Source organism: Petaurus breviceps, unplaced genomic scaffold (assembly GCF_028583685.1).
Source record: "Petaurus breviceps papuanus isolate PSGF00001 unplaced genomic scaffold, PetGlider_PUasm1.0 63, whole genome shotgun sequence".
NCBI lineage: Eukaryota > Metazoa > Chordata > Mammalia > Diprotodontia > Petauridae > Petaurus > Petaurus breviceps.
In genome coordinates, this window is record NW_027186418.1 from 1003455 (window position 1) to 1029197 (window position 25743).

Genomic DNA, 25743 nt, shown 5'->3' on the forward strand with positions numbered 1-25743 from the left:
GAGGGAGAAACCTAAGTTGGTCAGTCTTCCCTATAGAATACTGACCTATTCATCTCAGGAGGCACTTCCTACCAGAAGTTCCCTCAGATGGCCCCTGGCCACAGAGACATGTCCCTTCTCTGAGCTCCCAAGGCACACAGCATCCCATCTTTAGACCCAGTGCTTAACGCAGGCCTCATGGTATCTCCTAGTCTATACTGTAGACTCTACAACAGAGGTTCCCAATCTTATTTGGCCTACCACCCCTTTAAAAAAAAAAATTACTCAGCACCCCCCTGGCAATCTACTTTCTTTAACCCTTTAACATTTTTTTTTTGTCATTTCAAAAAAATATAAAATATATTTTTTAAATGATGCATCTTAAATTTAATAATTTATTGTAAATTTGTGGGGGATTTTCTGCATTGAAATTTTGATGATGCAATATTCCATCATGTATGTAACCATATAGTATCATATTGTAACCAAGTCATTACATATTCTTGCCAATGCATGCTGGACTTCCTGACAATAAGGGATATGCTCACCTGCCAACACTTGCTTGTTAAGACCTGTTGTCAGACTTGACCACTGATTGGTTATAACTTGCATTTTATGTGTTTATTTGGAAAATAATGTGATCATTACGACTTCAACTCTGTTGCACAACAGATGTATGAAAAGTTTTTCAAAATGTTCTTATATTCTCTTCTTTCTTTATGCTTCTACCACCCCTTTATTATTATTCAACACCCTCCAATTGCACCCAAGGCTACTACTGCCCCCCCCAGATCTTTCCAGTGCCCCCTATGGGCCAGTATCACCCACTTTGGGAAACTATGCAAGTCTACAGTATGCATCAACTATATATATTAGAACCTCAACTAGAATATAAGCTACTTGAAGGCAAGGACTCATGTCTCCACTCTATCTTAGACCAAGCTCTCATCACCTCTTACTGGCCTCTTGTAACAGTCTCCTCACCAACTTCTGTTCTTTCAGTTTCTCCCCCTCTCCAGTCCATCCTATATGTGTTGCCAGTTATCTTCTTAAAACACAGGCCTGTTCATGTCACTCCCCTGCTCAAAACTTTTCTATGGCTCCCTTTTACATAAAAAATAAAGCCCATGCTACTTATGCTTGCATTGAAAGCCCTTCATGATCTGACTCCAACCTCCTGCCTTTGCTGCTTTGGGGCCCTCTGGTCCTCCTTCACATATGCTTCTATCCTGGGGAATTCAAGGTATCCAGCTTGCATCCTAGACTTTCCAGTTTCTTGCCTTTGCTCCTGTTCAGTCCTGTGCCAAATTCCCTTTCCCTGTTGAACTGGGTCTTATGAAATCCAAATATCCTTCAATATCAAGATCAAATGCTACCTCCTCCATGATGTTTCTCTGTGATCTGTTCTTCAGCAAGAATCAATTAATCAACAAAACATTTACTAAACACATACCCACAGGCAATATACTAGATAATAGCAAGATGAAAATCCTGCCTTCTATGGGATTCTTCCCTCTTTTGGACTTTCCCAGTACTTTCCCCTGGGATCATAGTGATTTGACCCTGGGCAAGTCATTTAACCCCAATTTCCTCCTAAAAAATAAAAAATAAACTTGAGACATATTAATATCTCATTTATTATATGTCTCCATTTTCAAATATTTCTAGTCCCACAAGGCACACAAAACTTAAACTTTACTAAGCAGAATTCATCCAGTTAACATTCTCAGGGTGTATAGGGCTGAGTCAGAAAACCTTAGTTCTAGTTTTTGTCAGCTCCTGCATTTATTTTGTATGATCTTGAATAGGACACTTCAATCCTCTGGGCCTCAGTTTCCTTATCTGTAAAGTAACAGTGTTGAACTAGATTATCTCTAGGTCCCTTCTAGCTCTGATGTACTATGTCATATGATTTTAAGGCCTGGATTCTGACACTCCTTCCAGTTATGATAATTGATAGTTCTATAACCAAATAATAGTATAATATATTATATCATATATAATATAATATGAAATATATATTTTATAATTATATGATAATCTATAATTTTATAAGTATAAAGTCCTTTACTGCTGCAACATAGAACATTCTGATTTTAAGACTCCTTCCTGATGTGATATTCCATCCCCTATAATTCTAATGGTCCTTCCAGCTTTCATGCTTACATTCTTTCATTCTAAGGTTCCTTCCGGCACTGATATCCTACAATTCTTTTATAAGCCATTTACCCACTTGCAGACATCTTCATACAGTACATGCTCTCCTAGGAATTTCTGTGCCTTTTTGTCTATCTCCATGTTCCAAACATCTGTTACCATTGTACTCATGACCAAGTAACCATCTTAACATCCTCTGGGTGGGACCAATAGCCACTGCCTACCTAACACCGTACTAGGCACTTTGGACAGATACAAGTCTATAAAAGAGCCTACATTCAAAGAGCTTATTAATTCTATCTCCTCGCTTCCCACCTGACTAACATTGTAGAATTTATCCACCATGACCTTGCACACACACCCCCCACCTTTCAATTTCCTTTTGTGTGTTATCTTCCTTTATTTTACCATAAGATCTTTGAGAAGAAAAGCTTTCTTTTTTTTTATATTTGTATCCTCAGAACTTAAAGCATAGGGCCTGGCACATAGTAGGTACCCGATAAATGTTCATTGACTATTTTATTTATTGCCCTCCTGCTAGGGAGACATAATTGGAACAAAAAAAAATTGTAATTCACAACCAACAACATGTAAGCAAGTTTATGATAATAGGGAGACTGTGTGGTAGGATGAAAAGATCACTGGAATTGAGAGGCCTGGGCCTGTACTTACTAAATGGGTGATTCTGGACGGGTCATATCTCTTTGAGTCTCAGTCTCTGCATCTGTAAAATGAGGATAGGAATATTTGGGCTACCTACCTTAGGGTTGTTGGGAGGTGGTTTGCTTTATAAAATTTGAAGGACTCTAAAAATGTAAGCTATTACTATTGTTATTAATAGTCTTGTTATTACTGTTCATCCTCTGTCCCTACATTCTGAGAAGTGAGAAAAAAAGGAGTGGTAGAGGAGGGGAAGGAGAGATCTCAGAACGCTTCTTAAAAGAGGTTGCTCTTAAGATACTTCTCATTTCTCAGAAGGGAAATTTGACCTTCCAGGGTCTTTCCCAGGGATTCAGGGATGGGCAAAGCCCCCACTTGGGAGAGAGAACAGGATGGAAATGTTGAAGGAGCTTTGCATCACTGACCAGGTATTTTCATGTTCACAGGTCCCATCCTCCCACCAGGACATCCCTCATCCACAGCCACTGCCCCTGTCCCTTCAGGAGGGCCACCCCCACCCCCACCCCCACCAGTGCCCCCTCCACTCACAGGGGCAGCACCACCACCACCACCACCACCTCTGCCAGTAAGTGGGGTGCAAAGCGCCATCCATGACGATGCTTCTGTATCTGGACTCGCGGCAGCACTGGCAGGTGCAAAACTGCGGAGGGTCCAGCGGGTAAGTAGGGGAATTTGCTGTGTGAAAACTAGCCCTGCCTGGTTCCTCCTTTTCCCATCTCCCTATAAATTTTCCAAAAGAACTTCAGGAAGGATATATAGTTGGAGAATGTTAAACTAACTCACTGCGAGACCTTAGCAAGACATTTCTTCTCAGTTTTCTCCTCTGTAAAATGGGTTGAAATAGAAAAAGCACTGGGTATGTTGTCAGAGAATCTGGATTGGAAACCCATTACACTATCTGTGTAACCTCAGGTAGGTCACAACCTCTCTGGGACTCAGTTTCCTCTTCTCTAAAATGGGTGCATGAGACCAGGTGGTCTCTGAGGGCCCTTTCAGCTCTGACATCCCATGGCTATGTGGAGCCTGGCTGCTCCCTACTGCCGAAGGTTCAGTTGGGATCTGTGTTCTCCATCCTCTGCCCAGGAGATGCTTGTCCCCTCTGCAGCATCCCCTCACAGTTCAGTAGGCTACTGGCTGGACAAAGTTCCATTGTTCATTCTACCTCTTGCTTGCCAGATTTGGAGCCAGGAAAACCTGGGATACTTACTAACTGCCTCAGGAACTTACTGTGTGACTTAACTTCTCCGGGCCTCAATTTTCTCATCTGTAAAATGAAGGGGTTCTAAATCTATGATCTTATTAAGTCCCTGTCCTCTTCTGAGCCTATTTGCTCTTCTATACAATGAGTCGATTGGACTGGGTGATCACTAAAGTTCATTGCAGCTTATGTTCTATGTTCTATGATTCTAAGGTCTCTTCCAATTATGACATTCCATAGTTTTAATGGGGGGTCTCCAATAACTTCTCTCGCCAGTACTACTCCCCCTCCTCTTACCCCACCCTCAGGCCCCATGCTCTTGGCCCCTGGAGCATTATCTTCTCTGTCTTTAGCCAGATGATGGCTCTGGGATTTCCAGTCCCAGTGGAACTTCGAAGTCAGAAGCCAACCGGACGAGCAGTGGTGGTGGCGGGGGAGGCCTCATGGAAGAAATGAACAAACTGCTGGCCAAGAGGTTTGTGGGCTCCTGGCCCTGTGGGATCTTGGGAGCAGCACCCCCTCCCCTCAGTGGTACCCACACTCCAGCCCCGCTCCTGGGGCATCACTCCAGTTTGACTAATGCATAGATTGTGTGGCAGCTATAATATGATATAAGGCTAAAAAGGCAGGGGTCCCTGAGGAGCCTGGTTGCTGGTTGACTAAACTCTTATATCATTTTGTATACCTTACCCATGAGAAACTTAGCCCTGAGAGATGGCATGACCAGGACCTTCCCCAAACTGTGGCCACCCACAGAGGAAACTTGAAGCCTGGAGTGTCCTAATAGGGTGTGATTATGCAAGAATTTGGAGTGATTGATGTGCACTATCTCTCTTTTCCTGTCCCTAGGAGAAAAGCAGCATCCCAGACCGACAAGCCAGCAGATAGAAAGGAAGATGAAAGCCAAACTGTAAGCATTAACACTGTCTCCTATGGGACTTCTATAAGTCAATTCCATCCCACTAAACAAAAACAAAGGCAATATGGTATGCATAGGAGAAAGATCCCCAAACTTATAAATCAGGAAAATTGGGTTCTTCCCAGTCTTCTCAGTCTCATCTCTTCTTACTAGTTGGTTGGCCTCATATAAGTCACTTTCTTCCTCTGGTTTCAGTGTCTTCATCCTTCAGAAGAAGACCTTGGGTTAAAGGCCCTTCTGGTACTAAATCCTCAGTCCTATGACCTGTTGTGTAGGAGGTATGACAAGTCAGGCTATATCTTTCCAACTCCAAAGATATATGATTCATTTAGTGTCCAGTTTTTAGGCACCAGAAGAGATAAAAAGCTTGGTTAAGACACAGTCACTACGAAAAGACAGTTTATAGTGCTATGATTTCAAAGTAATATGTTATGACTTAATCAGAAAGGTCTGAGCATAGTATTGTGAGATCCAAAGGGAATGAGAGCAGGGGAGGCTTCCCAAAAGAAACCGCATTTTGTTCGGGCTTTAAGGAAAGTACAGCATATCAATAGCTAAAAAGAGGAGGGGGAAGGGAGGATAAGCATGTGTTCCAGGCTGAGAGAAGAGCATGCATGTGTAGATGAAGTGAATTATGTAGCAAGGTGTCCAAAAGAATGCTTTGCCTCTTAGCAGAGGTTAACAGCTGAGGTGTCAGAAAAATAGCCTGATGGAAAATTGAAGGCCCAGCCTGCCTTCTAGATCTCACTTTTGTTGAGCCTACCACCTAACAAAGGCATCCGGGCAAGTGAGTGAGAGCAAAGCTCTTGTGCCATCAGACCCTGTTAACCGGGTAGGTTTCTAAGACCTCATGTTGACAGACATAAAACCAGGAGAAGGGAAGATCCCCCCCAGGCATAGAATATAACAATCTTAGAAAGACTGGCCTCGCTCCATCACTGGGAGTATCTGAGTTGGGCCAATTAAGAATGAAGAGTGAAAGAGCAGTGTAGTACAGTGAAAAATCAAATCAACAAACATGTAACAAGTGCTTATTATGTGGCTTAGTGGAGAGAGCACGGGGCCTGGACTCAGGAAGGTTGGGGTTCAAATCCAGCATCAGATACTTACTAGCTGTGCGACCCTGAGAAAATCACTTAACCCTGATTGCTTTAATGGACTGGAGAGTGAAATAGCAAACCACAAGAGTATCTCTGCCAAAAAAAAAACCCATGCACGGTACGGTCCATGGGGTTACAAAGAGCTGGACGTGACTGAATGACTGAACAAGAACAATAAAGATAGAAGACACTGGGCTAAGCACTAGAAATACAAAGAAAGGCAAAAAGATGACCCTGCCCTCAAGGAACTCACAGTCTAATGGGGGAAAAGCATGTCAACAACTAGGTAGATATCACATATATTATATTATTTATTTTGTGTTCATCTAAACACAGAGAGAGATGATATGATATATGATATGATATGATATGATATGATATGATATGATATGATATGATGTGATGTGATGTGATGTGATGTGATATGATTGATATGATATGATGTGATGTGATGTGATGTGATGTGATGTGTGATATGGTATGGTATGATATAGGATGTGATGTGATGTGAAATGATATGATTGATATGATATGATATGATATGATATGATATGATATGATATGATATGATATGATATGATATGATGTGATGTGATGTGTGATATGGTATGGTATGATATAGGATGTGATATGATATGAAATGATATGATACAACTCTAGTCTCTCTTCTGAGCTCCTGTCCCATATCACCAACTGCCTATGGGCATCTCATACTTGAATGTCTGGCAGACATCAGAACAGAGCTCATTATCTTTCCACCCAAGCCCACCCCTCTTCTGAACTTCCCTGCTTCTATTGAGGGTACCAACTTTCTCAAGGGCTCTCTTAAGAACTTTGGAATCCTTGTGTGACATGGGAGACACTGGCACAGGACCGCCAGCATGGCATGCCCACGTCAGAGAAGGTGCTATGCTCTACGAGCAAAGCAGAATTGAAGCAGCTCAAAGGAAACACAGGATGATTTGGAGAATTCACCCCAAATGTTCTCATGGACTATTTGTGCCTGACCTGTGGTAGAACATTCCAAGCTCATACTGGTCTGGTCAGCCACAATCAGACACATTGAATCTTGACTCTAGCATAGAGATGTCATTTTGGTCCTCTTCCAGGACGAAAGACAGCCACCAACCAACCTCACTCTACCTTTGCCCACATATCAACAGATGAAAGTGGCTGTGAACGGGGAAGACAGTAGGAGGTGAGAGAAAGGCCTCTGGAATAGGTGGAATTTAACCTGAATCCTGAAGGATGCAGGGGGAACTAGGAGTCAGATGAGGAAGGAGACCATTCCAGGCCTGGAGGACACACACACAGCAAGTGCAAAAACACAGGAGTATTTGATGAATTGCACGTAGATCAGTGTGGCCAGCCAGCAGCACACCTGAGGGAAGCCAGTGTGAGAGGACTAGGCAGGGTCAGATGAAGAACACTGGATTCAGAGTCAGGCGACTTGGTTCCCATCCCATGTCTGCCACTTGCTACCTCTGTGAAAAATCACTTTCCCTCTTTGTATCTCAGCTTCCTCATCTGTAAAACAAGAAGTCCAAGACTGAACTCGATAAGACCTCTTCCAGCTCTTAATCTGTGATACAACTTGACGGCTTAGTTCAGCTGTTTTCGTTTTGCAGGTGACAAAAGTGCGATCCTGGAAGTGATTTGCCTAAGCTAACACTATGAATCAGTAGCAGGGCCAAGACAGAAACCCAGGCCCCTTCAGTCCCAGCCCAGCACTGTAGCTAGGGCACCACGGTGCCACTCTTAGACATTAGAATAGTCAGAAAGGGTCAAAAGGTCAGGTACGAGTTTTAGCTCTGAAAGCCCAGTTCCTGAAGTAGCACGAAGTCCCCATCATCCTCAACTCTGCCCCCTCCTCCCCAAAAATGTAGAAGGAAGCTGAGAAGCAAATTAAATGCAAAGTGTGCCAGGGAGTATTTGATTACTCCAAGCAAATTTGAGTTCCAATGATGGATCACAAACAATGACTTGAAGGGGGTCAGGAAGGGAGATACTGTTCCTGAGGGTGGATCCGTGGCAAGGACCAAGATTAACTTGTATTTTCAAATTACTTCTTTCACTTTGGGTTGCCTTTTTTAGAAGCCAGCTTCCTCTTCATATTCTACACAGGGCAGGAGCTCTTCAAAGACACTTTAGAGACACTCTGTCAGGTGGTTCATGCCATCCTTGGTACTGTGCCTGCCTACAGATGCCAAGTGAATGTTGGTGGCCCATTCTTGGTTATTAAAGGTGTAGACTCATGCTTTTCCCTTCTAAGAGGGGAGGGGGTGAAGGAGAGAGAAAGAGAGAGAGACAGACAGACAGAAAGAGAGAGAGAGAAGGAGAGATGGGGGAGAGACAGGGAGGGAGGGAGGAAAGGAGAGAGATTCAAGTCAAATTCCACCTACTTCAGGGCATCTTTCTCACACAGGTACTAGTGACTTCACCTTCTATCTAATCTCTCTCTCTCTCTCTCTCTCTCTGTATGTGGGTATGTATATATATTTAAATAGATGTATATATGTATAAATATAAATATATGCAGTTAGATATATTGTTTATATATTTATTTATAATATATACACATATATTATATAATATACACATATATTCTATAATATATACATATATTATATATTATAAACATATTTATATATTAAAATATTATTTAGAGAAAAGAGAAAACACTTAAAATCTCTAAACATCAACATTTATTAGTGCAGGCATCACCATTGTATTAAAATAATTATATATGTCTACATCCTTTTTTTTTTCTTTTTTGGAGGGCAATTGGGGTTAAGGGACTTGCCAAACATCACACGGCTAGTGTGTCAAATGTCTGAGATCAGATTTGAACTCAGGTCCTCCTGACTCCAGGGCTGGTGCTCTATTCAATGAACTACCTAGCCATCCCAATATGTCTACATCCAAAAGTATTTGTTAAGCATTTGCTATGATTTGATCAAATGAGATAATACTTGAAAAGCGCTTAGCCCAGTGCCTGGCCCAGTGTAGGCTCTATATAAATTCTTCTTCCCTTCCCTTACACCTAGGTTCCAAGCATTATACTAAGGTAGAGCTACAAAACTTTGCAGTGGGTAGGGGCCAAAATTAAAATAGGTTAAGCTTCCTCGGGCCACAGACAGGTTAAACTAGAGACAGGCTTATGATGCTTGGTTGCTGCAGGTCATGTGGAGACACGGGAGAGTGTACTACATTTTTTGCTGGCTGTCTGAGATGCTTTGGTGGGCAATAAGCAGTCCGTGGACCCTATGTTGTGCAGGCCTGGGCTGAGACCTTAGAGATACAAAAAAAGACAAAAACAGCTCCTGCCCTCAAAGAGCTTACATTCTAATGAGAGCTAAACCCCCATTCAGAAGTCTACATTGTGAGTATTCCTTTCACCAATGCAGATCAAAGCACTTTCACAGCCTTTTTCATTCTGCTATGTTCTTGTTCACATGTTCCCATTCCTGTTATGTAGAGAAGCTATGGGAACCAACCTTATGAGGAGACCTGCCTGACCTCTTCTTTGAATTGTGAGTGTACTGCTCTCACTTCAGCTGTTCATCTGTCATAAGGCAACTAGGCAGCGCCATGGATAGAGCACTGGACCTTTGTGGGTTTTTTGGAAATAGTATTTTTTTTTTCAATTACATGTAAAGATAGCTATCACCATTCATTTTTTATAAAATTTTGAGTTCCAAATTTTTCTCCCTCCCTCCCCTCTCCCTTTGCTAAGACAGCAAGCAATCTGAACTTGAGTTCAAACCCAGCCTCAGCTACTTACTAGCAAGTCGTTTAACCTCTGTCTACCTCGATTTCCTCACCTGTAAAGTGGGTTTAAAAGGAGGTCAGAGAGTAGTTGTGATGATCTGATGAGATATTTGTAAAGGTCTTAGCGCAGTGCCTGATTCATAGAAGGTGCTATATAAATGTTTATTCCATTCTTGATCCTTCTCACAATATAACTTGCCCATCTTTTCTAGTCATACATATCCTCAATAATGTCATTTATACCCGTCATTATGCTGCAGTCCACATATCCTCCTATTGGGCACAAGCAGGATACAGAATGTGTAAGCCAAATGCACCAACAGATGTTGGGTCTCAGACCCAGGAAATGGGCCACTGGACATAATACTTGAGACAATGCTTCAGTTACTGAAACCACTGACCAAGCACCACCTGTGGGCCATGTAGGGCAGTGGAGGCAAAACAGTGGGACATGATGAGGCTTAGATAAGATTCATCCATGCAGTCTACAGACTGGCCTTGGAGATGATTAAGAGAGGAAACTCCCTTTGCTGATGCAGGTCAGTACATCCTCTGAAACTCACGGTTTTGAGAGCACCAAGATTACAATAATGAACATAGAATGCTGGGACTTGTCTAGGTTCACTAAATCAATGTGCGTCGAAGGGAAAACTTGACAAAGCCAAATCCTCCTGGCTTTGAGGCCAGATCTCTCTATTATTCCACACCTCCTCTTGGAACAAACAGTCCTGAAGGTCTATAGGTTCTTTGAGGAGGTCAGAAAAACACCTGCCATTATTGTCCTTGACACAGCATCCAATTGGCCCAGACCTCAGGGACTCATTTGTATAAGCAGCTAAAGCTGACAGCATCCAGACATTAACAGGATGTCCTATGTTTTGTTTTCAGGAAGAATCTAGCACCTCACCTTCCCCAGGGAACCGAGGGGCTGGACAGCCACCAAATGCCTCAGGTAAGCCCAAACTAATTTGACTATAGAATCCTGCTTCCCAGACCAAGCCCTGCACTCCTTCTGATAGATACCTTCATGAGAGAATCCAACTAGGAACTGGACTACTGTTGACCCTCTACCTCAAGGTATATTCTTAAAAAAAAACACCAAATGGGGGCAGCTAGGTGGCACAATAAATAGAGCACTGGCCCTGGAGTCAGGAGGACCTGAGTTCAAATCCGACCTCAGACACTTGACACTTACTAGCTCTGTGACCTTGGGCAAATCACTTAACCCCAATTACCCTGCCTTCCGTCCTCCAAAAAAAAAAACTACCAAAAAACAAAGGTCTGCATTATAAAAGGACCTCAGTTAAAACATAATTTTAATTTTCATTAGCTGGTTAAGATGCAAAGGACTCCAGAATATAGAATGTTAGATATGAGAAGGACTTTTGACTCACTGAACAGAGAATGCCATTCAATAGGAAGGACCTCAGAGCTTGAGTCCAACTCACAAAATCATATGATCACAGAATGTTAGACCTATAAGATGCCTTATAGTTAACCTAGTTCGACCCTATTACTTGACAGATAAGAAAACAGCCTAAGGGAATAAATGACTTGTCTAAGGTCATACAACATGGAAGGCACAGAGCAAGACTTTAAACTCATCTTCCGGCACCAAAGCTCTATCCTTTCTGCTATGCTTATTTAATTTTATTTTAGTTTAAGTTTCATTGATACCCTTTGTTTTAACATCACATTTCTTTTCAAATATAGCAGCAAAACTTGACTTAGAACAAAGTGGTGTTTGTTGTGTTTGTATTTTAAGTTGAGCAAACCAACCAATACATCGATTGTGTGTGAAAGCAAAGGAAACCTCTTACATCTAGAGTCCTCTGTTTGCCATGAAAAGAGGAGAAGAACACCATTTCTTTTCTTTGGAGCTAAACTAATCATTATAATTAGTTTTTAATTCAGTTTTGGTTTGACTGGGTGGTTTAGTGGGCCTAGAGTCAGAAAGAACTGAGTTCAAATTCAGCCTTAGACACTTACTAGCTGTGTGATCCTGGGCAAGTCATTTAACCACTATCTGCCTCAGTTTCCTCTGTAAATTTTCCTCTGTAAAATGAGGTTTATAATAGCACCTACCTCCTAGGTTGTTATCGTAAATAAAATGATGCCTGGCACATAGTAGGCACTTAATTCTTTTCCTTCCTTTATTGTTCTATTTCCATTGTTAAAATCTTTGTAACTATTGTTTTACCAGTTCTGCTTGCTTACTATGCATCAGTTCATATAAGTTTTCCCATGTTTCCCTGAATTCCTTATATTCACCATTTTATTACACTGCAATAACGTTTTGTTACATTTACTTACCATGTTTAGCTCCCACTTTGTTTCCAGTTCTTTGCTATAACAAAAAGTGGTATATGTGGGACTTTTCTACCTTTGACTTCCTTGGTTATTTGCCTAGCAGAGAGGTCTCTGGTACAGACATTTCTGTTATTTTTATCACATCATTCTGAATTGTTCTTCGGTTGGACTGGACCAATTCACAGTGTGCTAGACTCCTCAAAGCCCCTATGACACTATTTCTAATCTTGACATCTTTATTAATTTCCTGGGTGTGAAGTGAACTCTGAGTTATTTTTAATTGAATTTCTTTTATTATTAATGATTTGGAACAATCTTTCATATGGTTGCTTGTGATTCTTCTTTTGAGAACTATATGTTCATAGACTTTGACTACTCCTCCACTGGGATATGGTTCTTGGTCTTATATATTTGTGTTAATTCCCTATATACAGCTGGAACATCAGACTTTTATTGGAGATAAATGATGTGAAGACTTTTTCACCCAATTCACATTTCCCCTTTTTATCCTGTGCAATGGAGAACTGGTCAATGAGAACCCAGCTCTTATGCACAGTTGGGCTCCCCTGTTACTCTTAGCTGCATTGATTTTATTCATGCGAACACTTTACAGTATCAATGGAAATTATTTTCTCTTTTGTGGTCTCCTCTATTCTTCCTTCTTTCCCTAACCAAACTTAGTTATTGATAATTAATCAAGGATATGGTTATCCATTTTACTTTTTATGATATGACCTTTTTACGTTTAAGTGATGTATGCATATAAAGAGAAGCAATGTGGTAATGAATATCCCTGCAACTATTTAAGTCCTTTTACTTCTGTAGACAGTTTTATAATGTATTTAAGTCTTCAATATGACTTGGTTGACTGACTGCCAGGTATTTTACACAATTTGGAGTTATTTGGAAAAGTGAGGGCCAAGGTCAGGGAAATAGTTTAATCATCATGCCCAATAATGGGCAGATGAATGGAAGCTGAAAGGAGGTTCAATAATTTTTTTTAACGTCCTAACCAATGGTATCGTCCAGTGGTGGAACTCTAGAGGTGCTTAAGTTTCCATCCACTGAAATATTTAAGTAGATTTACAAATATTGCTAGGGATATTGTAGACTAACTTCATGATTTGGGCAGGAGTTGGACCTGATGCCCATATATTTCTAGTCCTGTGATTCTCAGATTCTGACTGGCGCTTCTGAGGCAGTCATTGCCAAGCGGTGGGCTTAGGTATGGAAGGATGGAGGCTAGGAAAGGACACACTCTTTGATCCCACCCTACAGATCCTGGGAAGAAGCCCTGGGAGAGGAGCAATTCTGTGGAGAAACCTGTAGCCTCATTACTCTCCAGGTGAGCTATGGGCCCTTCCTCAAGCCAGGGAGGGCCAGTTTGGGGCCGGTCTAGGGTGGGGGTGAGCAAGAGGGTTCAGCAAGCCTTGCTCCAATGCTCCTGTTTGTCTCATTGCCTTGCTTAGAACCCCGTCATCGGCGAAGAGCCCCGAAGCTAAGAGCCCCATTCAATCACAGCCACACACTAGGTACCGAATAGCCTGTCCCCTGTGTTCCACCACCCACCCCACCGATCCTCTGAGAGGTGGCGTTCTTGTCGGCTGCCACCTAACTAACACCTCTCCCTTTCTGCTCCCAAATCCCCACGTCTATGTCCTCTAACAGCTTGCTCTGGGGAGGGTTGTTCTCTCTCTTTATTCTCTCTAAGGCCTTTCAGGGGGGCAAGAAGGGGGATATCCATGAAGACCTGGGTTTTCATGGAACATTAGAGGCAGAAGAGAACTTATAAATCATTTAGTCCAGCCCCCTCTTACTTAAAGGAGGGCTCAGAGAGAGGATTACCGAAGGTCATATAGCAAGTCAGTGGCAGAGGACACACCAGACCCCAGGATTCCTGCTTCCTTAGGCCTCTGATCTTTCCTCTACACCATGCCGCTAGGGAAGGAAGCACCAAAGTGAAGTCTGTAAGGGCCCTGGTCACCTAAAGCGTACCTAAGCCAGTCTTTGGAGGTAAGTTACAGAGAAAGAATCTGATGTTGGGAGGTCTCTCACTCGGTGCTTGCAGGGTAATCCGACAGTCCTCACTTCCCTCTCTGCCTCACTTTTGTCTTGGGCTTCTCTATGCATTCTTCTCATTCCCACATTGACCTTATTCAGACAGAAGCAGACAAGGCTGATGGGAAGGGGTGGGGAGGTGGGGGGGGAAACCTTGCTTTTAGAGGAAGATTGATAATGTTTACCTGGGAAATTACTTGAGAAGATGATTCTGTTTCTGAATACACTTGTATATGAAACCTACTGTGACCTCCCCTAAAGTTTCGTATTTGAAGCCAAGATCTACTTCCTAGAGGACCTTGAACATTTCTCCTATTGGGTCCTCAGTTTCCTTGATGGCAAAATGAAGAGACTGGGCTGGATGATCAGAGGTTTCTTCCAGGTCTAGATCTATGATGTGGTCTCTGAAGAAGCTAGTACCCTCAAGCCATTAGAAATGAAAATCAAGAGTATATCTCCCCTAGTTTTAGACTTGCATTCAAATTCCTCCTCTGTGTGACCGTGGGCAAGGAAATCAACCTCCATGAACCTGTTTCCACATCTGTAAAGTAAGGAAAGAAGGGTGTTAGATGGCCTCTGAGGTCGCTTTCAATTCTAGATCCATTATCCTAAAATGGTCCCTGTTGTCTTTCATGGTAGGAAGAATCAGGCAATAGATATGTAAGACTCTTAGAAGAGCCCTAAGAGCAAGGGTTCTTAACCTAGGCAGGAGAACTTGGATGGGAATTTAGCATTTTCTTCAATGATTTTTTTTAAAAAACAACTCTGAAAAGGAGTCCACAGGCTTCAACAGATGGCCAAGGGGATCCATAGTATAAAAAAATACTTAAGAACCCCTGCTTCAGAGACTGGCAGCTGGTGGAGGAGAGGATAGAGTGCCAGGCTAGAAGTCTAGAAGACTCATCTTCATGAATTCATGACATGTACTATCTATGTGACCCTGGGCAAGTCACTTAACCCTGTTCTTCTCAGTTTCCTCATCTGTAAAATGAGCTGGAGAAGAAAATGGCAAACCACTCCAATATCTGCCAAGAAAACCCTAAATGGGATCACAGAAAGTCAGACATGACTGGAAATGACTGAACAACAATCAAAGTTCAAACTTCTCATTCCACAGTCCCCAAAACTGAGGCCCAATATGGAGAAAGGATTGACCCAAGAACACACAACAAGTGATGTCATCAAAGATGTTTAAAAAAAAAAAAACAGGGGGCAGCTAGATGGTTCAGTGAATAGAGCACTGACCCTGGAGTCAGGAGGACCTGATTTCAAATCTGGCCTCAGACACTTAACAAAAAAATTATCTGTGTGACCTTGGGCAAGTCACTTAACCCCAATTGCCCTCAAAAAAGCAAAAAAAAAAGCATGATTCCTCTCCTCCATGAGCTTATAACTTTGGTAGAAACAGTGAGAGAAGAATAAAAGAAACTAGTGAGTATTATGTCCCTTGTAGATCTGTATTCTTTTTTTTTTTTTGCAGATCAAAGCACACTTTTTTAAATTTTTTAATTAAATTTTATGTTTATTTTTAGTTTACATCATTCATTTCCACAAGATTTTGAGGTACAAACTTTCTCCCCACCTTTCCCCTACCCACCACCCCAAAACAGCAATCCCACTGAATACTCCCTCCTCCAATCTGCTCTCTCCTATATCCTCTCCATCCCCCCTCTGACTTTCCAGGAGGGCATGGTGGATCTCTGTACCCCAGTGCCTGTATATCTTATTTCTCAGTTACATGTAAAAAAAATGATAATAATATATTATTATTTTTAAACATTTGATTTTAAAACTTTGAATTCCAGATTTTTTCCCATCTTCCCCTGTCACCCACCCTTACTGGGAAGATAAGCTATTCAATATAGGTTGCACACATGTAGCTACAAAAAACATTTCCATAGTGGATATATTGTGAAAGACTGGCTATATTTCCCTCCCTCCTATCCCACCTCCCACTTGTTCTATTCTCTACTTTGACCCTGTCCCTTTTCAAAAGTGGGTGCTTCCAACTTCTCTCTCCCCAACCTGCCCTCCCCTCCATCATTCCCCCTCTCATCCCCTTTTCCCGACTCTCCTGTAGGGTGAGATACCCTATTTAATGTGTATTTCATTCCTTCCTGAAGCCAAATTCAATGAGAATAAGGTTGACCCATTCCCTTTTGCCTTCCTTTTCTTCCCCTCCATTGTAACAGTGTTCCCTTGCCTCTTCTATATGAGATAATTTACCCCATTCTATCTCTCTCCATCTCCTCTCATTATATTCCTCTCTGATCTTTTAATTTCACCTTTTAAGTATCATCCCTTCCTATTCAACTGGTCCTGTGCCCTCTGTCTATGTATACCTGTACACATATATACACACACTCACATATGCATTCATACTCCCATATATCCTACTATATAAACATATACATGTATGCATACACATATATATATATTCCCTTCAACTATTCTCATATTGAGAAAAGTTTCATAAGTTACAATTATTGTTTTTCCATGTAGGAATGTAGATAGTTCAACTTTGATAAGTTCCTTATGATTTCTTTTCCCTGTTTACCTTCTCATGCTTCTCTTGCTTCTTGTATATGAATGTCAAATTTTCTATTCAACTCTGGTTTTTTCATCAAGAATGCTTGTAAGTTCTCTATTCCCCTGAATGACCATATTTTCCCCTGAAACATGATACTCAGTTTTGCTGGATAGGTGATTCTTGGTTTTAATCCCAGCTCCTTTGATCTCTGGAATATTATATTCCAAGCCCTTCAATCCCTCAACGTAGAAGCTGCCAGGTCCTGTGTTATCCTGATTGTGTTTCAACAATATTCAAATTGGTTTTTTCTTGGATGCTTATAATATTTTCTCCTTGATCAGGGAACTCTGGAGCCTGGCTATAATATTCCTAGGAGTTTTCTTTTGGGGATCTTTTTCAAGAGGTGATTGGTGGATTCTTTCAACCTCTATTTTTCCCTCTGGTTCTAAAACATCAGGGCAATTTTCCTTGAGAATTTCTTAAAGGATGATTTCTAGGTTCTTTTTTGGATCATGGCTTTCAGGTAGTCCAATAATTTTTAAATGATCTCTCCTGGATCTATTTTCCAGGTCAGTGGTTTTTCCAATGAGATATTTCACATTGCCTTCTATTTTTTCATTTGTTTGGATCTTTTTAATAGTGTCTTGATTTCTCATAAAGTCACTAGCTTCCATTTGCTCCAATTTAATTCTGAAGGAATGATTCTCTTCAGTGAGCTTTTGAGATTCTTTTTCCATCTGGCAAATTCGGCTTTTTAAGGCATTCTTCTCCTCATTGGCTTTTTGAGCCTCTTTTGCCATTTGAGTTAGTCTATTTTTTAAGCTGTTATTTTCTTCAGTCAGGTTGTTGACTCTCTTTTCATGGTTTTCTTGCATCATTCTCATTTCTCTTCCCAATTTTTCCTCTACTTCTCTTATTTGGTTTTCAAAATCCTTCTTAAGCTCCTCTATGACCTGTAACCAGATCATATTTTTCTTGGAAGCTTTTGGTGCAGGAGTTCTGACTTCATTGTCATTTTGATGTTCCATGCTTTGATTCTTTTTGTCCCCAAAAAAGGAATCTAGAGTCGGGTTGTTGTGCTTGCTTTGCTTCCTTTGCCTGCTCATGTTGCCACTCAATTGCTTGACTTTGGGGCTTTTTGCCACAGTAGAACTCTGCTTCCAGAGAGTACACTTTTGTCCCAAATCTCTGGGGTTTTCACAGCTGCCAGAGCTATTAGTTGGCTGCCATCTCTGAAGCCTCCACAGGCTCTGGCACCTGGTCATGTACCCCAGGACCTCCACCCTAGACAGCAATCCATATCCAAGCAGGTTAAAGCAAGAGTGATTACCCCTCAGAATGGTTGCTTGGTCCCCCTACAATCTGCAGGCCAGGAGCTCTGAAGCAGCCATGCAGCAGTGGCTGCCACACCTCAGACACTTCTACCTCATGGGGCAGAGGCCAGACCGCACTCCCAGACCCCCTGTTCCCACAGAGTCCACACTGACCACTCACTTTGTCTTTGGCATTTATGGGTTGATAATTCTGGAAACTGCTACAGCTGCTGGTGATCCACTGTCCCGAAGTCCCTCTATCTGAGGATGGTCGGGGCACCCTGAGGCTAAAACCACGGGCTTACATGGGACTGGGTGCTGCTCCCAGAGTGCTGCAATGGACCCTTCATGCTGGTCTGCCAGGCTGCCTTCAGGGGAAGACTCGTTTCTCTCTGTCACTTTGTGGGTTCTGTAGTCCTAAAGTTTGGTTAGAGTCATATTTTATAGGTATTTGAGGTGGTTATGGGGGGAGCACAGGGAGTTTCCTGTTTCTACACTGCCATCTTGGCTCCACCCTGTAGATCTGTATTCCTAAGATAATCAGAAGTTACAGAATCCTCAAAACTCGAACCTAAAAGGATCTATCTAATCCAACCCATAAGATTCCCTCAATTAACCAAAAATTTCTTCTTCCAACTTACACAACAAATGACCCTCTAGCCTTTGCTATTAGACTTCTAGTTTGGAAGAACTCCTTACCCCGCAGAATACTTTGGGACATCTCTAATGGTTAGGACTTTTCCCTGTACATTGAGTCTAAATCTGTCTTTTGGCAATTCCTATCCTTTGTTCTTTTTTTCTGAACTTTGGAATCAAGCAGAGCAAGTCTACCAGATCACTCTTTTACCAGAGAGCTATCTTTTTCCACCCCCACCCCTAATCTCTTCTTTCTCAACCTTACACTCCTGGTTCCTTCAACACAACCGCATATGGCCCTTCACTCACCACACTGAGTCGTCTCCTCTGGAAGCTCTCAGCTCATCAATGTCTTCTCCAAACACAATACTGCACCTATGGTCTAACCAGGACAGAACTTCCCTTGCTTTGGAGGTTATACCTCCCTCAGAGCATAAGATGATGGTTTTTTACATTATTATTGTTGCTGTTTTTCAGCTGCCATGTGATATTGTTGACATGCACTGAACTGCCAGTTCAATAAAACCCCCAGATGCTTTTCCTACAAACTATCTGACTCCACACACCTTTCTACATCTTATAATTGAGAAGTTGAACATTTATCTCTATTTTTTATCCCCATAATTTCATTATAGAAAATTTGGCTGCTTATTATCTTTGAATCCTAACTCTTCATTCAAAGTGTTAGCTACTCTTTCTAGTTTTGCACCATCTGCAGATTTGATAAGCTTTCCATCACATGGGTAATATATGTAAAGTGCTTAAAACACTATATGTTATATGTTAGCTACTATCATCATCATCATTATTCTTATTATTATTTAATGCCTCCATCCAAATCATTGATTAAAATGTTAAACAGTACAGAATCAAACCCAGGTTCCTTAATCATTCCACTGGGGACCTACTTCTATATTGACTTTGAACCATTAATTATTTAGGTCCAACCATTTGAACAGTTTCAAGTCCACCTCACTCTATGAAGATTTAACCTTTATCCCTCTACCTTATCCACAAGATTAACATGAGAAATTTTGTCAAATACTTAGCTAAAATCTAGGCAAACTGTTATCGACATAATTCTCCTTATGTCAGTCTCAACCCTCCAATAAAAAAGAAATCAACTTGGTCTGAAATGACTTTGGTGACATTATGTGACATTATGTGATTGTCACTTTTTTTCCTAGATATTCATTAACTATCCTATTAACAATTAATTTTTTAATTGCCAGAAAACAAAGTCAAGCTGACTGACATACAGCTAAAAGAATTTACCTTCTTTCCTTTTTGAAAATAAGTTACCTTGGAAAAAAAAATCAGTAAACTTCTCTGCCCACCATACCTGTTGCCAAGGTAATTTGGGCAAACCCTGCTATCACACAGCTCCGTCTCTCACACAGTCCCATAGAGTGTCAGCCAAGGCCTGCCTCCAAAACATAAACAATGTGAACCCATACCCCTAAAGTCTCTTATCATCCACCCAGCCTTTTATCCAAGTCCTCATCTTAACCCCAATACTAGCACTAGAAAGGATCCTATACCTGGGACTTAGGAAAAAAGTAAGGATTATGAGCCCACTGTACTGGGCAGCCTCGATGGGAGTATTGTTCCCAGACTTCAGTGGCCACAATGCCCTCAAGGGAGCCAGGCGGGTACCAGAAAGCAGAGAAAAAGCAACAAACCTCAAGTTTGTCCTCTTTGTCATGCCTGGGAAATAAGGTTGAAAGCCAGATACTGACTAATCCAGAGCCAAACTCTAGATTTTTGCTAATAGTGATTAATATAAATGGTTAATTACTATTTAGTAATACTAAATTATATTATTAATTATTTATTTAATATATTATTACCATGTCATTAATATATTGTGTTAACTTATTAATATTAAATGTTAATTACTATTAGTTATTAGTGATATAATTATTAGTAGTTATTAAGTACCATTAGTGATTGATATTACTACTACTACATTACATTACTATTACATAAATAAGTATTAACAGTAATATTAATTACTAGTAATATTCATCACTATTAGAACTAATAATAAGGTTACTACTAGTAATGCTACAATCTCATTGAGATTGCTTTTCTCACAGCAATCCTGTGAAATAGATAGTATAAGTAGTGGTATCTCATTTACAGATGAGGAAACTAAGGCTCAGAGAGATAATATGACCTCTCTGCCCCTGCTGACCTAAGTGGCAGAGCCAGTCAAATTCAGGTCCCCTGGCTATAGTTCCATCACTCTTCCCTCTATACTATATTATACCTGGACTCGCATCTCTGCTGTGCCATTAACTAGCTGTGCAACCATGGGAAAACCATTAAGAGTGGTGTGAACCAAAGCCTGGAATCCTGAGAAGTCAGAGGACAGCCTAGTTTCACTGGACCTTGGAAGCACTAAGGTTAGACAGATGGGAGGATGTGTAGGTCCTGGCCATTGGCTGCCCAGGTGTCATTAAGGGGTCCTGCAAAAGAAGTCCCATCCCCTTCCCCTGTTCTACCTGCTCTCTCCCCTCCCCTTCCTAGGATGAAGCCTGCTGGTAGTGGCAATGAAGGTGCTCTAGATGCCTTAGATTTTGACCGGATGAAACAGGTAAGTGTCCTTTCCACTCCGCCCCCCAAAAAAAGGGGAGGGGAAAGAGGAAAAGGAGAGAGAGAATGAGAGGGAGTGAGAGAGAGAGACAGAATAAACAGTTCATAAACTTCAACTCACCCTGTTCCACCCACCTCCTGCTGCCAGTAAACCACGTCCTGAGTCACTCACTACTCAAGAAGTACATGAAGGAGAAGAGGAGTCTATTCCCAACTAAATGTTGTAAATCAATTTGTCACACCAAACCAAGAAATCCTTTCCATTCAGGGAACTGCCCTTCTTCTTAAACATCGATTTAGTGACTCTCTTTTCTTTTTTGAAGTTGCCTTCAGTGTTGACTTTAATTTGGGTTTTTTTTGAGGGGGGGAGGAAGATGAATTACAAGAGGACAGCCCTAAGCACCTCACAACCCCTAGGAAGCATTCAGGTATTCATAACCGCTAATGATAGTCCTGGAGTACTAACAATCCCTTAGGGATGCTCTGGACCCCTTACCTCCTAGAACTAGGTAGGTTATTCACACCCTGGGTCCTTCACACCCCATAGGGATATCCCTAGATTCTTCAGCCCTGAGCCTCACATCTTCATATGAAGGAAACAAAACCCACACTATCCCCAATGTCAAGCCCCACTTGTTCTTCTGGGGAAATAGAGTGGACCAAAGGGATGAACGGCCATACATTAACTCTGGGTTTTGTTGTTGTTTCCCATCTTACACAGGAAATACTGGAAGAAGTGGTCAGAGAGCTACACAAAGTCAAAGAGGAAATCATTGATGGTAAGGACCCCAGGCAGGTCCTACTGAATAGAAATTGGGCCTCAGGTGAATAGGCTTGATCTGTTTCCTACAAAACCATGTGGTAGGGTTTGGCCCATGAGTAAGAAGAACCATAGGGAAGGACTCTGAGTCTTAAAACATAGAAGGTTAAAAATAAAAGGAATGGCTCTCTGAGAATGGGAAAGGGAAGGATTGCAGAGAGGAAATCTGGTCAATAAAAAAACAAAAGATATTAATAAATGTGTATATACTATACAGTTATATATAATGTGTACTGTATGGTAATATATGTTATATGTATAGATAGATAGATAGATAGATAGATAGATAGGTAGAATACAAATAAGAACTCAAAAAGAAGTGAAAGAGGCTTCAGAATCAAAAAGCTGAAAGGAATTTTAGAACAGAAACTATCATAGATGGAAGGAACCTTAGAATCAAGAATCATGGAAGGTCAGAGAAGGAACACAGAGAAGACCTTAGATCATGAGCTATAAGGTCCTGGAGGTGGGAGAAATGTTAAAATCACAGAACTTAGAATGTCAGAGATGGAAAATATCTCAGAAACTATATCCTCCAACTCCCTCATTTTATAGTTGAAGAAACTAAGAAATAAAGAAGCTTTAAGGTTTAATGAAGGAGAAGTAGAAGGCTCATTCTAGAGTTATCCCAAACTCTGCTTAAAATTCTGAATAAAGAGGTCAATAGAATTATCATCTGCTATGAGCCCAACCTGAGCCATGCCCAAGAAGCAAGCTGAAGGCCCCTACCCCAAAGTCTGGTTGAGGGGGTGAATATATCAAAGAATAAAAACACTTTCTGGTTGAGTTCAATAAGTGCCAAATGAGGGGAAATAATTTTAAGTGGAAAGGGGACTCAGAGCAAAGAAAACACAGGGATCAGAGCAAGAAGAGGCTTTAGAGGATCTGCTAATTCAACCCCTCATTTTACAGATGAGGAACCTGAGGCCCAGAGAGGGAAAGAGATTGGTCTAGGGAGTGTCAGAGCCCAGATTCCAACCCAAGTCGTTCAGCTGCAAAGCCAATGCTCTATTATAACAGCCAGTGGACATCAGGAAAAGCTTCTTGGAAGAGGTGGCATTTTGGTTGAGCAAATCACAGAATGTCAGAGTTTGAAGTAAATATAAGAATTATCTAGTCTGACCCACTCATTTTGTAAATGAGGACACAGAGACCCATAATGAGGAAGTAATTGTCCCAAGGTCACATAATAAATCAGTAACTAGAAAGATCCTGGGTATCCCAGCACCTCTGAAGCCAGTCCTGGTCTTTCCCCATATTGACTTCCTTATACCAGCCTCAGTTCAAGCATACTTCAGAAGGCAAACATGGTGGGAGAAAAAAAAAAGGAAGAAAAAAAATCAATACAATTCATTATAAAACCACATCCTGTAGAAATCAGTTTGGGTTAGAGAGTAGACATTTAATGAATGCGTATTGATTGATTGTAATATACCACGTAATCTTATCTGTGCCACATTTGCCCTTGTGGAAAAAAAATGATCAAGGATGTTGATACTAAGATAAAGTCAGCTGGAATTATCTAACCAAGTCCTGCACCCCTACAGAGAAAAGCAAGTCTATATATATATATAAATGAAGAGAATAAAGCAAACTCCCATCCCTCTCCATTCCAGTGCGTTTTCCCACGTAGTTGGAGAATCAGCTGCATCCCTACAGGAAAGGGTGGTGAGAGGGGAATTAGTAGAACTTTGTTTAGTCCTGGTTCTCTCCCTCACTAGCTGTGTGACTTTGAACCAGTTATGTGACTTCTCTTAACCTCAAATTTCCTCCTCTGAAAATGGGGATAATCATTTCTGCCCTGCCTCCCTCACACAAGTGTTAGGACAATAGAGGTAAGGGCTATACGAGTATGAGCTGGAAATAGTTGGGTTTGTTTTGCTTTGGGTTTTTTTTTTTTTTTATAAATAAGGATAGGGTAGGCTTAAGGCAGGGGTGGGGAACCTGCAGCCTCAAGGCCACATGTAACCCTCTAGGTCTTCAAATATGGCCCTTTGATTGAATCCAAACTTCACAGAACATTGCAATTTGGGGAGCACTTGAGGACCTCAGAGGGTCACATGTGGCCTCAAGGCTGCAGGTTTCCCATCCCTGGCTTAAGGTATTTGGAACTATTACCACCATTACCACTGCTACTGCAACTATGGTTTATGAGAACTATGAAGAGATCAAGCTAAAAGAAAGGGAATGAGTAGTCTGGAGTTTCCCTTCTCTTTTCTTCTGCAGTTCCCTAGAGCTCATTCAGTTCCTGGGCACCCAAAGAGGGAGGAAGACAAGGGATGTAATGTTCACTGTCTTTGTCCAGATATCAGATTCTGATTCAGAGAGTTAATAAGTTAAAGAGAGGAGGGGGAGAGATACAGAATCCCAAGAGAGAAGAATCACTAAAAGTGAACTATTAACTCTCCCCACTACACACCCTTTTCTGTCCTGCCTCCACCTAGCCTCCCCTGGCACCAGCTGGATTAACAACCGAAGCTGACGGTGTGTTTGATCAGCCTGATAGTTCTCTGGTCCTCTGGCCACTCTTGGATTCCAGGAAGTTAGGAACAGAGATCCTTTTGGGTTCTCTCCAAGAATTACAGCTAACCTCTATATAGGGCCTACTAGACCTGACACCCAACTTTCTCGGCTATAAAACGAAGCGATTGGACTAGAGGATCCCTAAAACCTCTTCCAGCATTGACCTTATAGTTTATGATTCTGGAGTTCCTTCTAGGTCTAGAATGGCTCACATCTCTATAGCACCTTAAAGTTTGCCACCAAATTTTCTTTTAAAGGGTCCAGTGAGGTAAGTAATGCCCCTATTCTCATCCCCATTTTACATATGAAGAGACTGAGATTTGTGTGATATGGTTTACCCAAAGCCACTGAGCACATCTGGATTCCAAGTCCGGGGTCCTTGCCCGTCCACCACACTGGACTCTCCCATAACACTGGCACTGAGACTCCCAGGGGGAGCCTCTGCCGGCTACTGAAATGATTTCTTCCTTTGTCCCTACAGCAATCCGGCAGGAGCTGAGCCGGATCAGCACGACATAGTGATGGGCCAGCCTCGAACTGGCCCCGGGGTTTCCAGCCTGGCCCAGGACTCTAGGAAGACTGAATCATCTCACAGGGCACCAAAGTGCTCTAAGGGCACTTCCCACCCCACCCCCTCACCTCACCCCACCCTCTCCTCCTTGGTCCAGAATCCCTTTTTATTAGCAGACTCAGCACACGGTGAAGCTTTGCTGTCTGAGATTCACTTCATTTAAAAAGTCTTAACCTAAAGGAAAAAAAAGTTTTAAAAAAAAAGGATTTGAAATTCCTGGATTTTCTCAAGCCCACCTGACACTGCCCATTCGGTTGTTTGTTGCCTTTTTTGTATTTTGTATTTGCTTATCTACGTGTAGGATGTTTCTTTTTAGTGGTAGAGAGGACATCAGGAGCCGATTGCTTCCTAGGTGACAGAAGGGCCCTGGGCCCAGCCATCAGCAGCTGAGAAGCATCTGCCAACAGTAAGGGGACAGTTGTCATGAGCGGGAGCCCCACCTGGAAACACAAAGGCAGAGGCGTTTGGGGCGCGGGATGAGTGGGTGGATTCCAGGGTCTCACAATATCCAAACGGTACGTCAGTGCGCCACAGTATCTGTGTTCATATGGGTAATAAACTGTTTCCTGTCCACCCAGA

General features: G+C 41.8%; 1 protein-coding gene across 6 annotated transcripts in view; it reads left to right on the forward strand.

The window, feature by feature from the left end:
• The window catches only part of LOC138173634 (ena/VASP-like protein), a 285460-nt gene extending 259717 nt beyond the window's left edge, over window positions 1–25743 (forward strand). For 3 of the 6 annotated variants that reach the window (XM_069103681.1, XM_069103679.1, XM_069103680.1), the window contains exons 6-14: window positions 3243–3475; window positions 4369–4490; window positions 4865–4925; window positions 10694–10757; window positions 13394–13460; window positions 13585–13647; window positions 21185–21251; window positions 21972–22074; window positions 25075–25743. In XM_069103681.1, coding sequence (XP_068959782.1) covers window positions 3243–3475; window positions 4369–4490; window positions 4865–4925; window positions 10694–10757; window positions 13394–13460; window positions 13585–13647; window positions 21185–21251; window positions 21972–22074; window positions 25075–25112 — 818 coding nt within the window. In that variant the 3' untranslated portion in view covers window positions 25113–25743. The remainder of the gene's footprint in view (window positions 1–3242; window positions 3476–4368; window positions 4491–4864; window positions 4926–10693; window positions 10758–13393; window positions 13461–13584; window positions 13648–21184; window positions 21252–21971; window positions 22075–25074) is intronic. The other 3 variants (XM_069103682.1, XM_069103683.1, XM_069103684.1) reach the window with 3 other exon arrangements.